This window comes from Wyeomyia smithii, chromosome 3 (assembly GCF_029784165.1).
Source record: "Wyeomyia smithii strain HCP4-BCI-WySm-NY-G18 chromosome 3, ASM2978416v1, whole genome shotgun sequence".
Lineage (NCBI taxonomy): Eukaryota > Metazoa > Arthropoda > Insecta > Diptera > Culicidae > Wyeomyia > Wyeomyia smithii.
Genome location: NC_073696.1, coordinates 227,088,472 through 227,105,017, shown reverse-complemented (window position 1 = coordinate 227,105,017; position 16,546 = coordinate 227,088,472). Strand labels below are relative to the sequence as shown.

General features: G+C 37.0%; 2 protein-coding genes across 4 annotated transcripts in view; both read right to left on the bottom strand.

Annotated features, from left to right (window-relative positions):
• Window positions 1–9,481: 9,481 nt before the first annotated feature.
• Window positions 9,482–11,558, bottom strand: LOC129730276 (uncharacterized). The gene is made up of 3 exons (XM_055689476.1): window positions 11,220–11,558; window positions 10,990–11,148; window positions 9,482–10,933 (listed from the first exon to the last, which is right to left on the bottom strand). The coding sequence occupies exons 1-3, from the start codon at window positions 11,332–11,334 to the stop codon at window positions 10,524–10,526; spliced, it is 684 nt and encodes a 227-aa protein (XP_055545451.1). The 5' UTR covers window positions 11,335–11,558; the 3' UTR covers window positions 9,482–10,523.
• A 495-nt stretch (window positions 11,559–12,053) lies between these two features.
• Window positions 12,054–16,546, bottom strand: part of LOC129730805 (MFS-type transporter SLC18B1-like) — a 29,646-nt gene continuing 25,153 nt past the window's right edge. The window contains exons 7-9 of one of the 3 annotated variants that reach the window (XM_055690384.1): window positions 13,587–13,907; window positions 13,078–13,206; window positions 12,054–13,018 (exon numbers count right to left, since the gene is read on the bottom strand). In XM_055690384.1, coding sequence (XP_055546359.1) covers window positions 12,934–13,018; window positions 13,078–13,206; window positions 13,587–13,907 — 535 coding nt within the window. In that variant the 3' untranslated portion in view covers window positions 12,054–12,933. Of the gene's footprint in view, window positions 13,019–13,077; window positions 13,207–13,243; window positions 13,491–13,561; window positions 13,908–16,546 lie in introns of those variants that run through there. The other 2 variants (XM_055690385.1, XM_055690386.1) reach the window with 2 other exon arrangements.

Sequence of the window (16,546 nt, the reverse complement as noted above, 5' to 3'; positions counted from 1 at the left end):
GGTACATATTGAAAAACCGAAAACATCGAGAGCGTCACGAAAATTATCCACTTTCAAATGTTTCAAACTTAATCAGTTTCCAACCGATTTCCTTTAAAATCCAAATTCCAAATGCAGAAGATTGTAGTTTGTACAAACTATTGTACTATTGAAAATTGTCAAGCCTTGTTGAAACGCCGATGTCGACCTCTGATTGGCAGCTTAATTCATGCTCAAGAAAAAAGAGCAAAGTTTGGATTTTTTTAAGCGTGTAGCACCGTTTCTATTGCTTAAAAGTAGTAATTATCTGAAAGTTCAGTTGTTCAACAACAACAAAACACGTTTCTTAAGAAATACCAATTGCTGGCGTTAATGGCCGTTTCTCCGAAACGCTTTTTTTGCAGAGGTTAGCATGTTTACGATAGCGACGCCGCAGATCAACTGAAATAAAAAAACTCATATTATTTCATTAGTTCAGAAGTGTGCGGGGCATCTAAACCATCGTTTTCCTATGTTTTGCAGTGCAAAGGTTTTTCCCGAAAAAAAAAAAACATTTTTTCAGCGCTGAAAATTGCATTAAATTTTTTTTCTCGGCAAAGTTAAGCTTCGTGTATCAAAAATCGATCGTTCAACGACCGGGGAATTTAATAACGAACATTTAAAAAAAAGATGAAGAAAATCGGTTCAGTAGTTTCTCCCCTGGACTTTCATGTAAAGCCGTACATGCTGGCCATGCCGAGTGAACACAAAATGAGCACTATTCGTGCCGTGTGAGTTTTTTTTTTTTTGAAGAACGTCCCGAGCTCTCCATACAGTACAAAGGTGGTGTGCTTTTTTTTTAAGGGGGGATTTGTTAGTAGCTTAAGTATTTATGATAAATATTAGTAAATAATGAGTATGTGTGTCCAATCACAAATGGTGACTTCTCAACACTGTTAGAAATTTGTAATTTTAATTGTTAGGATTTGTTTGCTTTCGCAATTAGGACTTATCATTCGTAGGGATTTAAACCTACTTGTCAGAAAAGGGGAAGTAAACTTACAACTAACTTAATTGCTAACTTATTGGCTATAAAGAGAGCTTATCGTAGCAATTGAGGATTGCAACGATTTTTGTCGAAAATTGTTAATAATTTTATTTGACATAGCTTCTAATGGTTCAACACCAGTAAGTCTATGTAATTCGAGTGTACCAAACCAAGGAGGACGCTTCAAAATCATTTTCAGAATTTTATTCTGAATCCTTTGGAGCGTTTTCTTCCTTGTTGAACAGCAACTTGACCAGATCGGTACAGCATAAAGCATTGCTGGTCTAAAAATTTGTTTGTAAATCAAAAGTTTGTTCTTTAAACAAAGTTTAGAATTCCTGTTAATGAGAGGATATAAACATCTCGTATATTTGATGCACTTGGCTTGTATACTCTCAATGTGCTCTTTGGAAATAAGTTTTTTATCATAAATTAGTCCCAAGTACTTAACCTTGTCAGACCAACTTAAAATAACCCCATTCATCTTGACAACGTGATTATTGTTTGGCTTGAGGATAGAAGCCCTAGGCTTATGCGGAAAAATTATCATTTGAGTTTTAGAAGCATTGGGAGAGATTTTCCACTTTTGCAAGTAGGAAGAAAAAATATCTAAACTTTTCTGCAATCAACTGCATATGACACGAAGACTTTTTCCTTTTACGGAAATGCTTGTGTCATCGCAGAACAATGACTTTGTGCATCCTGGAGGCAAATCAGGAAGATCTGAAGTGAATATGTTGTACAGGACTGGACCCAAGACTGAACCTTGATGTACACCTGCTCTGACAGGAAATCTATCAGATTTTGTATTCTGATAGACAACCTGCAGAGTTCGATCAGTAAGATAATTTTTTAAAATTTTGATTAGGAAAATTGGAAAATTAAAAGTTTGCAATTTCGCAATCAAACCTTTATGTCAAACACTGTCGAATGCTTTTTCTATGTCTAAAAGAGCAGCTCCAGTGGAATAACCTTCAGATTTGTTAGCTCGTATCATATTAGTAACTCTGAGCAATTGATGAGTTGTGGAATGCCCATGGCGAAATCCAAACTGTTCATTTGCAAAAATTGAATTTTCGTTGATGTGTGACATCATTCTGTTAAGAATAATTCTCTCAAACAGTTTACTTATTGAAGAAAGCAAACTGATTGGTCGATAACTTGAAACTTCAGCTGGGTTCTTATCCGGTTTTAAAATGGGAGTAATTTTTGCATTTTTCCATAATTTGGGAAAATATGTAATTTTGAAGCAGCAAATGAAAATTTTCACTAAAAATTCCATTGTGCTCTCAGGGAGATGTTTGATTAGTATATTAAAGATTCCATCGTCACCAGGTGCTTTCATATTTTTGAAATTTTTAATAATTGATTTAATCTCATTCAAGTTAGTTTCAATTATTGCTGCAGATAAAAAATTCTGGGAAGAAATTAAATCAAATTGACGTGTGACTTCATTTTCAATTGGACTCACAAAATTCAAATTTGAGTTATGAACACTCTCAAACTGCTGAGCAAGTCTTTGAGCCTTTTGTTCATTGGATACAAGAAAACGTTCACCATCTTTTAAAACTGGAAAAGGCTTTGAAGGTTTCTTAAGAATCTTTGACAGCTTCCAAAATGGTTTTGAATATGGTTTCAATTTTTCAACTTTAGTCTCAAAATTTTGATTTCTCAGAAGAGTAAATCTATGTTTAATCTCTTTCTGTAAATCTTTATAAATAGTTTTAAAAACAGGGTCACGAGAACGTTGATATTGACGTCTGCGGACATTTTTCAAACGAATTAGAAGTTGAAGATTTTCGTCAATTATTGATGAATCAAATTTCACTTGAGCCTTTGGAACAGAATAATTCCTGGCATCAACAATTGCACATTTTAATGCTTCCAAAGCGGAATCAATATTCACTTCGTTTTGCAAATCAAGCTCATTATTGAAATTTCTCTCAATATGAGTTTTGTATCTTTCCCAATTAGCCTTGTTATAATTAAAAACAGAGCTCATAGGGTTTAAAACTGATTCATGTGATAAAGAAAAAGTTATTGGAAGATGGTCAGAATCAAAGTCAGCATGTGTGATCAAATCACTACATACATGACTTTGATCTGTCAGCACCAAATCAATTGTTGAAAGGTTTCTTACAGAAGAAAAGCATGTAGGACTATTCGGAGACAAAATAGAATAGTATCCTGAAGAACAATCATTGAATAAAATTTTGCCATTGGAATTACTTTGAGAATTATTCCATGAACGATGTTTAGCGTTAAAATTGCCGATTATGAAAAATTTCGAACGATTTCTGGTGAGTTTTTGTAAATCACTTTTAAAATAATTTTTGAGCTCGCGTGTGCATTGAAATGGTAAATATGCTGCGGCAATAAATAAAATCCCAAGTTCAGTTTGAACTTCAATTCCCAAAGTTTCAATAACTTTCTTCTCAAGATGGGGAAGAGCACGATGTTTGATTCGGCGATGAATAACAATTGCAACTCCACCGCCGGAACCCTGAATCCTATCATATCTATGAACCACGTAATTGGGATCATATTTTAATTTTATGTTAGGTTTCAAAAATGTTTCAGTAATAATTGCAATATGCACATTATTTACTGTTAAAAAATTAATAAGCTCATTCTCATTGGCCTTCAATGAGCGAGCGTTCCAATTTAATATTTTAATTGTTTTATTTAAAATCATTGCTAAATTTTAAATTAGACACAATTTTAATAGTAAAATTTGTGCCTATTTGAATGGATTCAAACATTGATTTTACCTGCAACATGGCGTTCATAAGATCGAACATTGCCTGTTGCAAAAAAGAAAGTTTACCTGCCGTAATAGGCCTCAGGCAGTTGACAATAGAAAAAATATTTTCGGCAGCAATATTAGCTGGTGTACAATTATTTTCCAGCGTGTTTTGCTTACCCATATTAACGGTCATTTTCGAACTACCAACACTAGGCGGTATAATGTTCCAACTACCTGTAACCTGTGCATAAGTTAAACGGGTATGCAAAGGAGTAGGTAAACTATGCGTCACTGGTACGCTTGGAGAATTTTGTTTTGAAGTTGGTTTTGATTGAGAAATTGAATTTTGTTTACCTTGCCTTAACAATTGCTAAACGGACTGGGCATTGATAAAAATTTGACATATGGTTGCCGTTACAATTCGCACAGCGAAAATTTTTACTCTCTTTCACAGGGCATGTGTCCTTTTTGTGAGAAGAGTCTCCACAATTAAGACATTTTTGGTCCATGTTACAGAATTTGGAACCATGGCCATAACGTTGGCAAGTACGGCATTGGGTGATATGCTTTTCACCTCCGCCATACTTCCTATAAATATCCCACTTTACACGCACATTATACAAAGCATGTGCTTTTTCAAAAAAATTTAAGTTGTTAACCTCATTGCGGTTAAAATGAATTAAATAATTAACAAGGGAAATTCCAGTTCTCTGACTGTTTTCGCCTCGTGATTTTTGTTCCATTAGAATTACTTGGGTAGGGGCTATGCCAGATAATTCTGTTAAAGTAAGTTTGATCTCATCAACGGTTTGATCGTTGGTGAGACCTTTCAAGACAACCTTGAACGGCTTGGTGTTCTTGGTGTCATATGTAAAAAATTTGTACATCTTGTCAGTTAAATACTGAACAAGACGATCACGACCCTTTACTGAGTCGGCTAATAAGCGGCATTCACCTCTACGGCCAATTTGATAGGTAACTTTAACGTCAGAAACAAACGTTGAAAGTTCCTTTTTGAATATATTAAATTCAGAAGAAATAGTTACCACAATAGGTGGAACTTTCTCCTTTTTTAAAGATTTTATATTTTGTATAGTTTCATTATTGGTAACTTCCATTTCACCAGCTTCTTGCTCAGACAAAGGTGGTGTGCTTCTAGCTAATATGCTGTTAAGGTTTTCAATAAACACTGTTTCAATAACAGTTTATTCAGGAAAGAATATCTAGTATTTTCATTGTTTTACACATTTTTAAAGTGTATTCGAGCTTTTTGAAGGCTCATCAGTTAACCGGGAATACACTATTTGCGCCACATGAGTGCCTGCTTCTGCACAAACCAATCAATTTACTAATGGATGGCCACCATAGCAGCAGCGGTATATGGTATAAAGAGGATGGTTTACTGGAAATTGAACCGGCCAGCAGCAGGCGGCGTTTTCGAATATCTCGCTGCCTCCAATAGCAGACGGACCAACAGAGTAAACAGCACCTTCTTCAGTTATTCCTTTTCTCTATTTCTTTTTTTACTCCTTGAAAAGTAGATTTAATAGTTATCCTACAATTACATTAACTTAACTGTGAAAGCTAATAACATTCAATAATATAAAAAAGCGTACAAATATGTATATAATAGTGTTGAAATGTCGCCATTTGTGGCAGAACACACAATATTAATTCTGACAAACAATATCGCACGCTTAGCCTTGGGGGCTAACTAGATTAGTTGAGAGAATTCGTTATCGATATTGTTTTTGGCACATTTTGTATGTGTAAGATAAGTACAACGATACACCGTGCCCAAGTGCTGAGTCGAGAAAATTTCCAGCTCGAAAAGATCCTCGACTCGATCGGGAATCGAACCCGATATCACAACCGTGTGGGAGAGCTAGCCGACCGACATCGCTAACCACAGAGCCACGGGGACCACTATATTAATTCTGAACTCCCCCCTTATTAAAAAGTAGGAGATTGTATCCAAGACACGACCGCATAACTGACGTAGAACTACGCACACTATTAACAAATGCATTGTTGTAGGTGTTTCATTAATGAGTCATAAAGTCTACTAATGCTTGCTTTGTGCTGCCTCAACAGTGGGGTAATAAAGACACTGAAAACACGAGCTGTAAAAGCTGTTCCACATTCTGTAAATTAGACGGCTGCTACAGATTTGAATTGCTTCTATCCAGCACAGATTGCTCGCTTGAGTTGTCAAAAAATTATTAACCTTCAAATATTTGTTTATTTACCTTGAGAATAGCATTTTGCTGCTCAAAATTGGATTTGCTGAAGGCAACCTTTATGCTGCCTCAGTAGTGGGGCAATAAGGGCAGTCTGATGACACACGCTGAGAAGCGAGAAGAACCGCGCTGCTCCTGAGATATGGTGACCAACCACCGGGCATGTTATTTGTTCAGTTTTATTGATTTTTGTACACAGCGAATAAACACCGATGGTGCTCTCACACACGCAACTGTTTTAACCCGTATCGTGTTGCGGTTTGTAACCATCAAGCGATTTCGTTGTAACCATCAAGATACACGGACAACATGCAATGTGGAAGCTATTCCACATTTAGTAAATTATACGGCCGCGACAGATTTGAATTGCTAGGATCCAGCACAGAACGCTTGTTTGCGTTGTAAAAATTATTAACTTTCAATGACTTGTTTATTTGCCTTGAAAAAGGCATTTTTATTTCCAAAATTGGATTTCCTGATGGCAATCTTCATGTTGCCCTAACAGTGGGGGAATAATGGCAGTCTGGCGACACACACTGAGAAGAACCGCGCTGCTTCTGAGACGTGGTGACCAACCACAGGGCAAGTGTTTAATTTGAAGCAGGGTTGATATTTGTTAACACTCTTGAGTGAAAGTGAAAAAAAGCATCCATAAACGTTATTTTTTTACAATCCTTTCAGAGTTCTCCCTTCCTGCTTTTTGCATGGAAGTGAACTGTCAAAACACCTCATTATATTTCATGCGATGAAAGCAAGACAACAAAATCAGTTTATCAGTTAACGAAGATTGTCAAGGCATCGGTCAGTGTCAGTGAAAAAGTGTTTCGGTGAGGTTCATTTTGGTTAAGTGGACTGTTTGTTTTTCTTTTTCGCTTTGAAGTGAAGATCATTTGGTTGGATTTGTCGTCAAATTTTATTCCGTAACCGTGAACGATGAGCGCGATCTATTTCATCTGAGTATAACAGCACGTCACTAGGACGAAAATCTAGTGTATCTGAAAGAGTGCTGCGATCATTGGAAGTGAAAATTGAAAATGATTGGCTGTAATTTTCGAAGAATTTTGCTGGGGAAAATGACTTTTATCAGCACTGATTTGAAGGCAGCCACAGGCGCGACCCGCTGCTATGATCTGTTACTGCTGAGTGCCGATATCTGCTGCTACTGCTGTCAACGTTGTGGACGGTCCATCTAGTTCACCTTCCGACTAATGAATGTAGCTAGTTTTCCCAGAAACACTCTTTTATAGCAGTTTCACCATTTCCTAATGTTCTTTAGACGAATTATTCCACAATTCGAATTTGATTTTTGTATCCAGCGAATAAACACCGATGGTGCTTTCACACACGCAACGGTTTTAACCCGTATCTTATTGCGGTTTGTAACATCAAGCGATTTCGTTTGCTCACTGTTGCGTGTTGCATCATGTTGCAACTTGGCAGCTGGGAGACGACGATATTCTGTTATTGCTGATTGATTGAATCGACTTTATATTAGCTCTGCATAGTCGAACTAACTGTCTTTGTGAATGCGGTCTAACAGGGCAGTTTGTTGCTTAAAATCGGTTATGCTGATCGCAGCCTCTGCTGCCCCAACAGTGGTGAGGGTTAGGTAAATAAAGTGATTTTTTTACCGCGACAGAATTTGATTGCTAGAATCCAGCACAGCATGATTGTGTTATTGTCAAAAATTATTAACCTTCAATTACTTGATTGAGAAAGGCATTTCGCTGTTCAAACTCTGTAAATGCTGTTTCCGCATTCAGTAAATAAGACGGCCGCGACAGATTGTGATTTCTTGGATTCAGCACAGAATGTGCTGTTGCCAAGATAAAGCAAAACTATTTTGCGGGCAGAAGGCCTAAGCCCTTAACTGGCAAATCGGAACGTTTGGTGCTACCTCGCTGCTGCTGTGTACTGTGATTTGTGTACTGGCGCAACCCGCTACTGCAGCTAACTAGTTATACTATTCTGTCGGTTGAAAACAAACCGATTTATAAGCATTTAAAAAGGGACATATTTCGTCCCCTTTTCGTAAATAGTTTTCCTATTTACATCCCTATGTGGTAGGCTCAAGAAAAACGTGGTTCTACGTCAAAAAGCACCTTCTTCAATGCTAGATTTTGGATTTCCTTCCTGTGCGGAAAGCACTGTTGATTGTGAGTCATTTTAGAATCCAATTCTATATTAAGCATTAGGTTACCCAAAAACCGCCAAATCCCAGAAGGTTGATTTTCGGCCAAAAATTTTTGTTTCGAGATATCATGTTGTCTGCATATTAAAGTCATTTGGCGTTGCCAAAAAAAAAAAATTTGATTTTCCTGATTTCATATACTCCTCCCTTAGGGCATCTTCAGCGGTGGTCCAAATCGTTGTTTTGTTCTATTTTTTTTGGAACAAACTCAAATTCACTGCTGCACCGGTGGTGTAAATTTTGTATTATACCAAATCTAAATTGGAAAAATTTGAAACTGGTATACGTTTTGGTCTATTTTTGTCACTTTTTGGAACAAGAAATAGATCGTTCTAAAACCCTTTGTACACTACCAATCGGTGAGTAAAATGTCATATTTTAATTGAATACCTCATTTTTAGCTATCTCCATATAGGCGTTTTGCGAGTGTTGGGAGATAAACAAAACAAAGATTTTTCATGATAATTCACAATTCGTTTTTGTGGCTTTTCTGAAGAAGAAAATGAACAGGTTTTGTCGTTTTTGGCTTCAAGGAAACCGACCAGCAAAAGGGGGAGTTGGAGACCATAACCGTAGTTTTAACTACTTGCTTTGCAACCATCAGCCACCAGGATGACAAATATGTTGGCTATTCGTTATTCGCCTTAATTGTAGTGGGACTAGAGAAGACCTCAAGAGGTCAGAAAAATGTTACTCGAAGACACTGCACTGAAAACGTTCAAAATGCAGGCTTGTTTCAATATTCTCAAAACCAAACCCAAGTTTGAAGAGCTGCAAGATTTTGAGAGATTGATGAGACGAAAACGGAAGATGAACATTTACGCGATCAAATATTTTGCGCTATCCTCCGAAGCCCTACTTGTAGCAGAAATTTTTCGATCATACCAATCCACCCTGAGAAATGTCACTGACGCTTGGGTCAAACCGTCAAACATATAAAGTCTTGAGGATATAAAGTGTCTTGCCAAAGTAATCGTTTAATGTGCGTAAAAATTATCGAATTTCCGTTTGTTAAATATTTTCAATTCAAGTCTCATGAACTGATAACATGGGGTATTGAATTGTTGGCAGTGTGACAGATGTCAGCGGTTTAAATCAACAAAATATACAACACCGGTGCGGAGAACGAAAAGTTGGTCTATATTAGCTGGTTCTATTCAGGTTTCGCTGGTGTAAATCTAGTATAAAGTTGTTTCAAAAAAAGACCACCGCTGAAGATGCCCTTAGGAGATTTTCGATGGTCAAAAAATCATAATTTTAAGCGCTTTGAGGAACCCCTAAATCAAATTCAATGAAAGTGAAGTTTTGTTCAGGTCGTTTATTTGGGCCAATAAACAAAATGTACAGTTTGGATCTTTGAATTTGATAATGATTTTGTTTCCATACATTTATATACATATATTGTAAATGTGGAACAAATTGTGCCAAAAGCTGACTATCCGTCCGAATTCACTAACTGTGAAAACACTTTAAGCAGTCTTGGGGAAACTATCTAAAACTACAGAATTATCATAATCATTTAATGGTATCTTTAATACTGATAACAAATATTTTTCTATATTTGGTACCAATTTTGTTTCTAAACTCAATAATCACACGAGAGAATATTTTATAGAATAATAAAAAATAATTTTTTACATCTTTCACGAACGATTCACAGTTTACTTCACTACTTGAAACAAGCTCGTATTATAATTCTTATTGTTAGCTATGAATGCATCATTAAACATTTAGAGTACTAAAAATATTCGAGAATTTTAGACTTCACGTTATGCGGGCATTTTCACAGAACTAATTTTTTACTTGTAAATCTTTGTCATCCGTATGTTATTGAAAAGAATAAGTTGGTTTTTTTTCCTGAAAAACTATGCTATTTTTTTACTTTGTAGATACGCACTCTCATAAAATATATTCAACAGAAACTCAGACCTTGCAAAGTCGGTGTTTCAAAATTATTTATAAAGTACCCGTTTTACTGGTATAGCTCAGTATTTCCACACAAAATATTACAAATCCTTGGCCTTTTGTAAAGAATAAACTTTGTTTATGGCAGACAAATGCTTGAAAATCCGCAGCATTATCATAATATTACTCTTAACATGCCTTTCTGGATTCACAATACCTGCTACTTTTATCTACTTCGCCAAATTACCAACCAGTATTCTATCCGGATGTTCAGGAGTTTATCAGTTCACGTTCAACCAACCTTGGTTGAAATAGTCGCGGTACGCGAGTACAGGGGCTGTCCCAGTAATCGCATCTGCCACAGTACTGATAAGATGATCTCAGTCTAAGTCTCTCCAGTTCAAAACCAAACCGCATTTCTTTCCATCCTCTTGGTCAACTGTCATCACTCGGTAGAATGTGTTTGTCCAGTAGAATAGCACCGAGCCAATTTTCCAAACCATCCTCCTCACTGTCGGACGATTGTCGAAAACGATTGTTCGTGTGCCGAACGTTCGCCACGTAGTGCCAACTGACGATACCAGAAGCTATGGAAAAGTTTGAGATGCATAAAAACGGTCCTGGCCAAACAAAACACGTCCTTTGTGGCTGCTTGCCTTTCAACAATTCGAGCACCGGAACAGGGGTCACTTTTTCGCGGTCATTTTTCAACACTTTTTTTACTTTCACTGCAAATGTGTAATTTAATTCCTCGGCCTCCCCAAGATCTTGTTCTCTAATTTTATCTGGTAAGTAGCATTCCAAATTGAACACGTACGTGCCTGGTGTTAAACTTATCGCTGCCTCTAGAAATCACATAATTCTTATTAATCCAATTCAATCCATCTCTACTCGTACTCACCATTTTCATTGAGAAGGTAAAAATCCGTTTCATACTTGCTAATACCGGTGGTTTGTTTTCTGGTGTTCCCAGTATCAGAATCCTGATCATCGATGTAGTGACTGTAGTCGAAGGATTCGATATACTCCGCGTTCGGACAGGAAACGTTCAACGCCAAACCTGCGGTACGAAATTATTTCACAACATTATAGCAGTACGTGCCCACACACTAACTGGCAGCAATTACTCACCACGAATTAACGCCGTTCGCCGGCATTTGAGTTCGATGGAAAGCAGCAGCTTCTCGCCGCAATAGAATTCTTCCGCCCAGTTGTGGGGAAAACGGATGTCACAGGTAAATCCCATTGTCCAATTTGTTTTCGCTTTCCTGTTATAACGCGCGTATAGGTACAACCTTTCACTGCCGAATGCGTGGTGACTAAATTCTATTTCTGTGTGCTAAAGGGGGCTTATATTTACAGGTGCTCGGAGAGAGCACAGAGCATTACAGAGTGTTTGCGATAAGCGCACAGCGTGAGAGAATACTTCCGTTTATGAAAGCTTATTGCATGCAAGTTGGCAGGCAAGTTTTGTCTATTTCATGCCTGTTTAAAGCTGAATGATTTAAATAAAACGTAAGCTTTTAAAACAATCTTCCAGTTCAAAAAACCGCTATTAAATTTTTTTACCATATTCCCGCAGAAAGAGAGATATAATTGAAATTGATTGAAAACATTGGAACACTAATAATCTGTAAAGTTTTGAAATTATTTTTTTCTAACTAACCCCATAAAAAAATGAGTTTCTGGTTTTTTATCCTAGACTTCGTTTCAAAAGTTGCGTTACAACCTCAAGTTTTTTGTTTTAAACAAAAAAAAACTAAAATAAAAGTTCAACTCTTTTTTCGTATGTTAAATTTGGTGTTAATTTTCAAATTTTTTTATTGAAAACAATTTTTTTTATTTGTGTTGTCCATCGGACGGCCAATGTTGGTCCATCTCGCCAAACAAAAAATTTTTTTCGTTGTATACATTATTTATGAGGTAATATTAGCTCTCTTCCACTCATTCTTATATAGTTTTTCTATAAAACCAGCGGTTTCTGAGTTACAATTAAATTTGAATTAAATTCACGCCAAATATATATGCCCATTTAAAAATTACTCTCGAGTCTAAAAAATTTCTTCATCTGTGAAAAATACTCAGTTTGCTAAGTCAAATACGTGTGCAAAGCTTCGTTCCAATGAAAAATGGTCGAATAATATTTTCATATATCCAGGTCATTTGGTGCGCTAAAGATCTTTACTTATTCAGCACAAAAAAATCTACAGCTGATCCGCTGGCTGCCCTTAAGGTCTCGAAGATTTCGTTGAATGAAACATGAAACGAGTTACTTTCATTATAAATAACGAACTTTATTATGCCTTTTTGCTATCAGCCCATTGTGTGGCGCGTTATCTGTTCCTGTTTTTTGTTTGCTGCACCGAGAATGCTATCATATCGGGGTGCTTTGCTGTATTTTTTTCGTTTTTCTTGACTTAATCTCGTAATTACAAATATGGCGGGCGCTTGCCTGTCATGAGGACTGCTTCGCGTACACTAAATAGAGAACACTCGTATTTGTTTCGTTCAATTATTCTCGTATGCGGTGATGAAAATGGTGGAATCGTTTGTGGGAGCAGCGAGGGTGTAGGTAGCTTTACGGTTTCGACAACGAAGTAATCTAAGATGATGCTGCGTTCTGTGCCCGAAAAAGATCGCACGTATTTTCGACAGCGGTCACGTGTTCACTAACTGCTCGGTATTCCAATAAATTGGGGCAGTGTTTACGTTGGACCGGAAACTTTTGTTTCTTTGTTTTTAATATTTTCCTCAAGAATCCGTTGCAAAAATTACACGAACTCTTAGAGCAATTAGTTTACATATATGTACATCTATAGTTGAGCGAACAACGGGGGTGGGTTTCCTACGCCATTGTATCCTGATATGCAGGTCGGGCATCGAAACTGCCATAACGAGGGCCATAGTGAGCTGCGTTATTGGATTCAAGTCTGAAACGAACGATTATTATTGCTTTTGAACAGCAACAACACTTGATGGTAATACTTACTCTGTAACAGAACGCGCCCACCGACCTTGTTTGCTACTGTAACTGTTGCTGAGGATCAAACTGTTGGCAGACATTCGCCATGACTCGATGCTGATCGAATGCTGACTACCCAGGAAACCTGCTTTAGATCTGGAAACGAGAGACACAGACAATTAGTACAGTTCCTGCAGCTGAATGGGGTCACCGTAACAATTTTACTTGTTACTTGTTTTAAGAAGATGTACAAAAGCATCTGACATTTATTGTAAACAATATGATAACAAAATAACAATGTACTCAGTAGGATGATAACACATATCATTTGAATATTAAGATGAGTTGTTAGTGCCGGCTACACTTGAGGTGCTATGATTCTTACTAACTATAAATGATATCACTTTCTACATTGAACTATAACTAGGCGTGTGAAGTTTCTGAAAAAGAGATTAAAATGAACTTAAGCATGCGATGAACCTTTCGCTGAATGATTGAGGAAAATATGTACCGCCCAACGACCAACGAATACGCACCCTCGGGCATTGATGTCCAGGCTGCTGCTGCGGCTCGCCATAGCATTGTCCGGTGGCTGGCCGTCCTGGATTTTGATGAGCGATTCCACCGAGAGATTCTTGTACGGCCGTGGCGTACGATCGCACATGATGAACAGCAGAATGATGCTGCCCACGATCAGCTGAAGTCCAACGATGAACACGGTCGAACCACGGAATCCTATGGCGTCGAATAGCAGTCCGCTTACCGACGGGCCGACAAAGGCCCCAAAGGCGAACGTCGATGTCCATAGGCCAGAAATGAGACCGTACGTTTCTATGCTGTCTGGTAGGCCGTTGGCACTGCGGGAGATAAGTTTTCATAAAATAATGAATAACCAAGATTTACATTTTAGGGTCATTTATGTAATTTGAAATACACAGTGTTATCAACTTTAAAACTGATCAAATAATAAAAAGTAGGCGTAAAATCCATGGCATCTCAGTGGTTATTATATCTAGTCAGTTTCAATTTCAGATATTTTTTGAAATACTTTCAAAGACAAATGACAGAATAACCAGATCGATCTCTAATTTGGTTTTATTTTGCACTCGCTTTTTATATAAAAGATTTAGTTGGTTCACGGTTTGAAGAATTATTTCACAAACTTTTAAACACGATTGCATTTATAATGAATTATTATAAATTTCAATTAAAGAATTTAAATCCAAAAAACATTAAACAAGGAATTATTTGTTTGCGACATTTATTCAAGAATGAGTAGTCGACAATTTGGTCAAGTTTCTGTTGATGAGAAAATAATGTTTGACGTAGGAATAGGTATGACGTTCGAGCATCAATGTTTTGATCGATTGTTGGTATGTTCCGCAAACTTATGACATGATGATTGACATGTCTAATCATCAGTAGACTGGCGAAAAGTTGAGATGAAATGCAGCAAAAGTTGAGAATAATTTAACCACCTCGTTTACTTTAACTCGATGTTGGCCGCCTGCTGACTCACTGTATAAAGTTTTGCAATGTTTTTTATCCATGTTGTTCCTTCCTTTTTCAAAGAATCTGTTCTCATAATCTCCGTGGCGTTAGTAACGTAACAGCATTTAATGTGCTGCACACTTAGGTTTTTTCGTTTGGGATTTTCGAATTGATGCGGTGTTTGAAAATGACCAAATACCATTCAATACGAATGTTTCCGGAACCAGAATGACGCCCAGAGGTCAGAAATTGATTTCAAAGGCCATTTTGAAGTCCAAGATGGCGACTTTCGGTTTCTAGGAAACAGCCGAAAATGGCCGAATACTACTCAATATGGATGTTTCCGTAGTCGAGATGATGCATAGAAGCCAATTATTAACCCTGGACACCATTTTGAATTCAAAGATGACAACTTTCAGTTTCTGGAGAACGACCAAAATAACTGAATACCATCCAATATGGGTATTTCCGGAATCAGATTTAATCAGAATTTCAAAATAGAGGTGATGTAAAAAAGCAAAGCAAAACCTTGGTGCTACATTCCGATTCGGAACTTGACCTTCTGTTTATTTATACACAGACTTCGCAGCCGACTGTTTCAATGTACAGGACAATTGCGGGGCTAGCGCTACGATCCTACTGACATAAACAGTATCTCCCGAGTCGAGACTCGAACCTACGACGACTGGCTTGTTAGGCCAGCATCGTACCTCGAGACCATCTGGAAGATAGAGGTTATGTATAGAAGCCAAAAGTCGAGGATGTTGTCATTCCGATAAAACCAATCTATTCGAATGATTTGTCTTATGACTTTGATTATATTCTATGGCCGATTTGTCGTGCATTTGCAGACTATAAACAAATCGCAAGGAATCAATGAATTTGGAATGTTTAAAATTATTCAATTAAACACAAATTCAGTAGCAATTTAGAATAAACATGAATAGGAGAAATTAACCTAAAATTCTCTCGACTACTCAGACATTGCTTAAATTTTTTCTGGATTGTACACCCCGCGACTGTTGAAACCATTTTAACCAGTTAATTGAATTACTTGAATAGTTTCGTTAGAGTGGTTTCGTTTATTATACCTAACATTGCGAGTAATGCATATCAGATGCGCTATACAAGTTTCAAGTTATCGACCAATCAGTTTGCTTTCTTCAATAAGTAAACTGTTTGAGAGAATTATTCTTAACAGAATGATGTCACACATCAACGAAAATTCAATTTTTGCAAATGAACAGTTTGGATTTCGCCATGGGCATTCCACAATTCATCAATTGCTCAGAGTTACTAATATGATACGAGCTAACAAATCTGAAGGTTATTCCACTGGAGCTGCTCTTTTAGACATAGTAAAAGCATTCGACAGTGTTTGGCATAAAGGTTTGATTGCGAAATTGCAAACTTTCAATTTTTTTATTTTCCTAATCAAAATTTTAAAAAATTATCTTACTGATCGAACTCTGCAGGTTGTCTATCAGAATTCAAAATCTGATAGATTTCCTGTCAGAGCAGGTGTACCTCAAGGTTCAGTCTTGGGCCCAGTCCTGTACAACATATTCACTTCAGATCTTCCTGATTTGCCTCCAGGATGCACAAAGTCATTGTTCTGCGATGACACAAGCATTTCCGCAAAAGGAAAAAGTCTTCGTGTCATATGCAGTCGATTGCAGAAAAGTTTAGATATTTTTTCTTCCTACTTGCAAAAGTGGAAAATCTCTCCCAATGCTTCTAAAACTCAAATGATAATTTTTCCGCATAAGCCTAGGGCTTCTTTCCTCAAGCCAAACAATAATCACGTTGTCAAGATGAATGGGGTTATTTTAAGTTGGTCTGAGGTAAGGTTAGTAGTAGTAAGGTTAGTAAGGTTAAGTACTTGGGACTAATTTATGATAAAAAACTTATTTTCAAAGAGCACATTGAGAGTATACAAGCCAAGTGCATCAAATATACGAGATGTTTATATCCTCTCATTAACAGGAATTTAAACTTTGTTTAA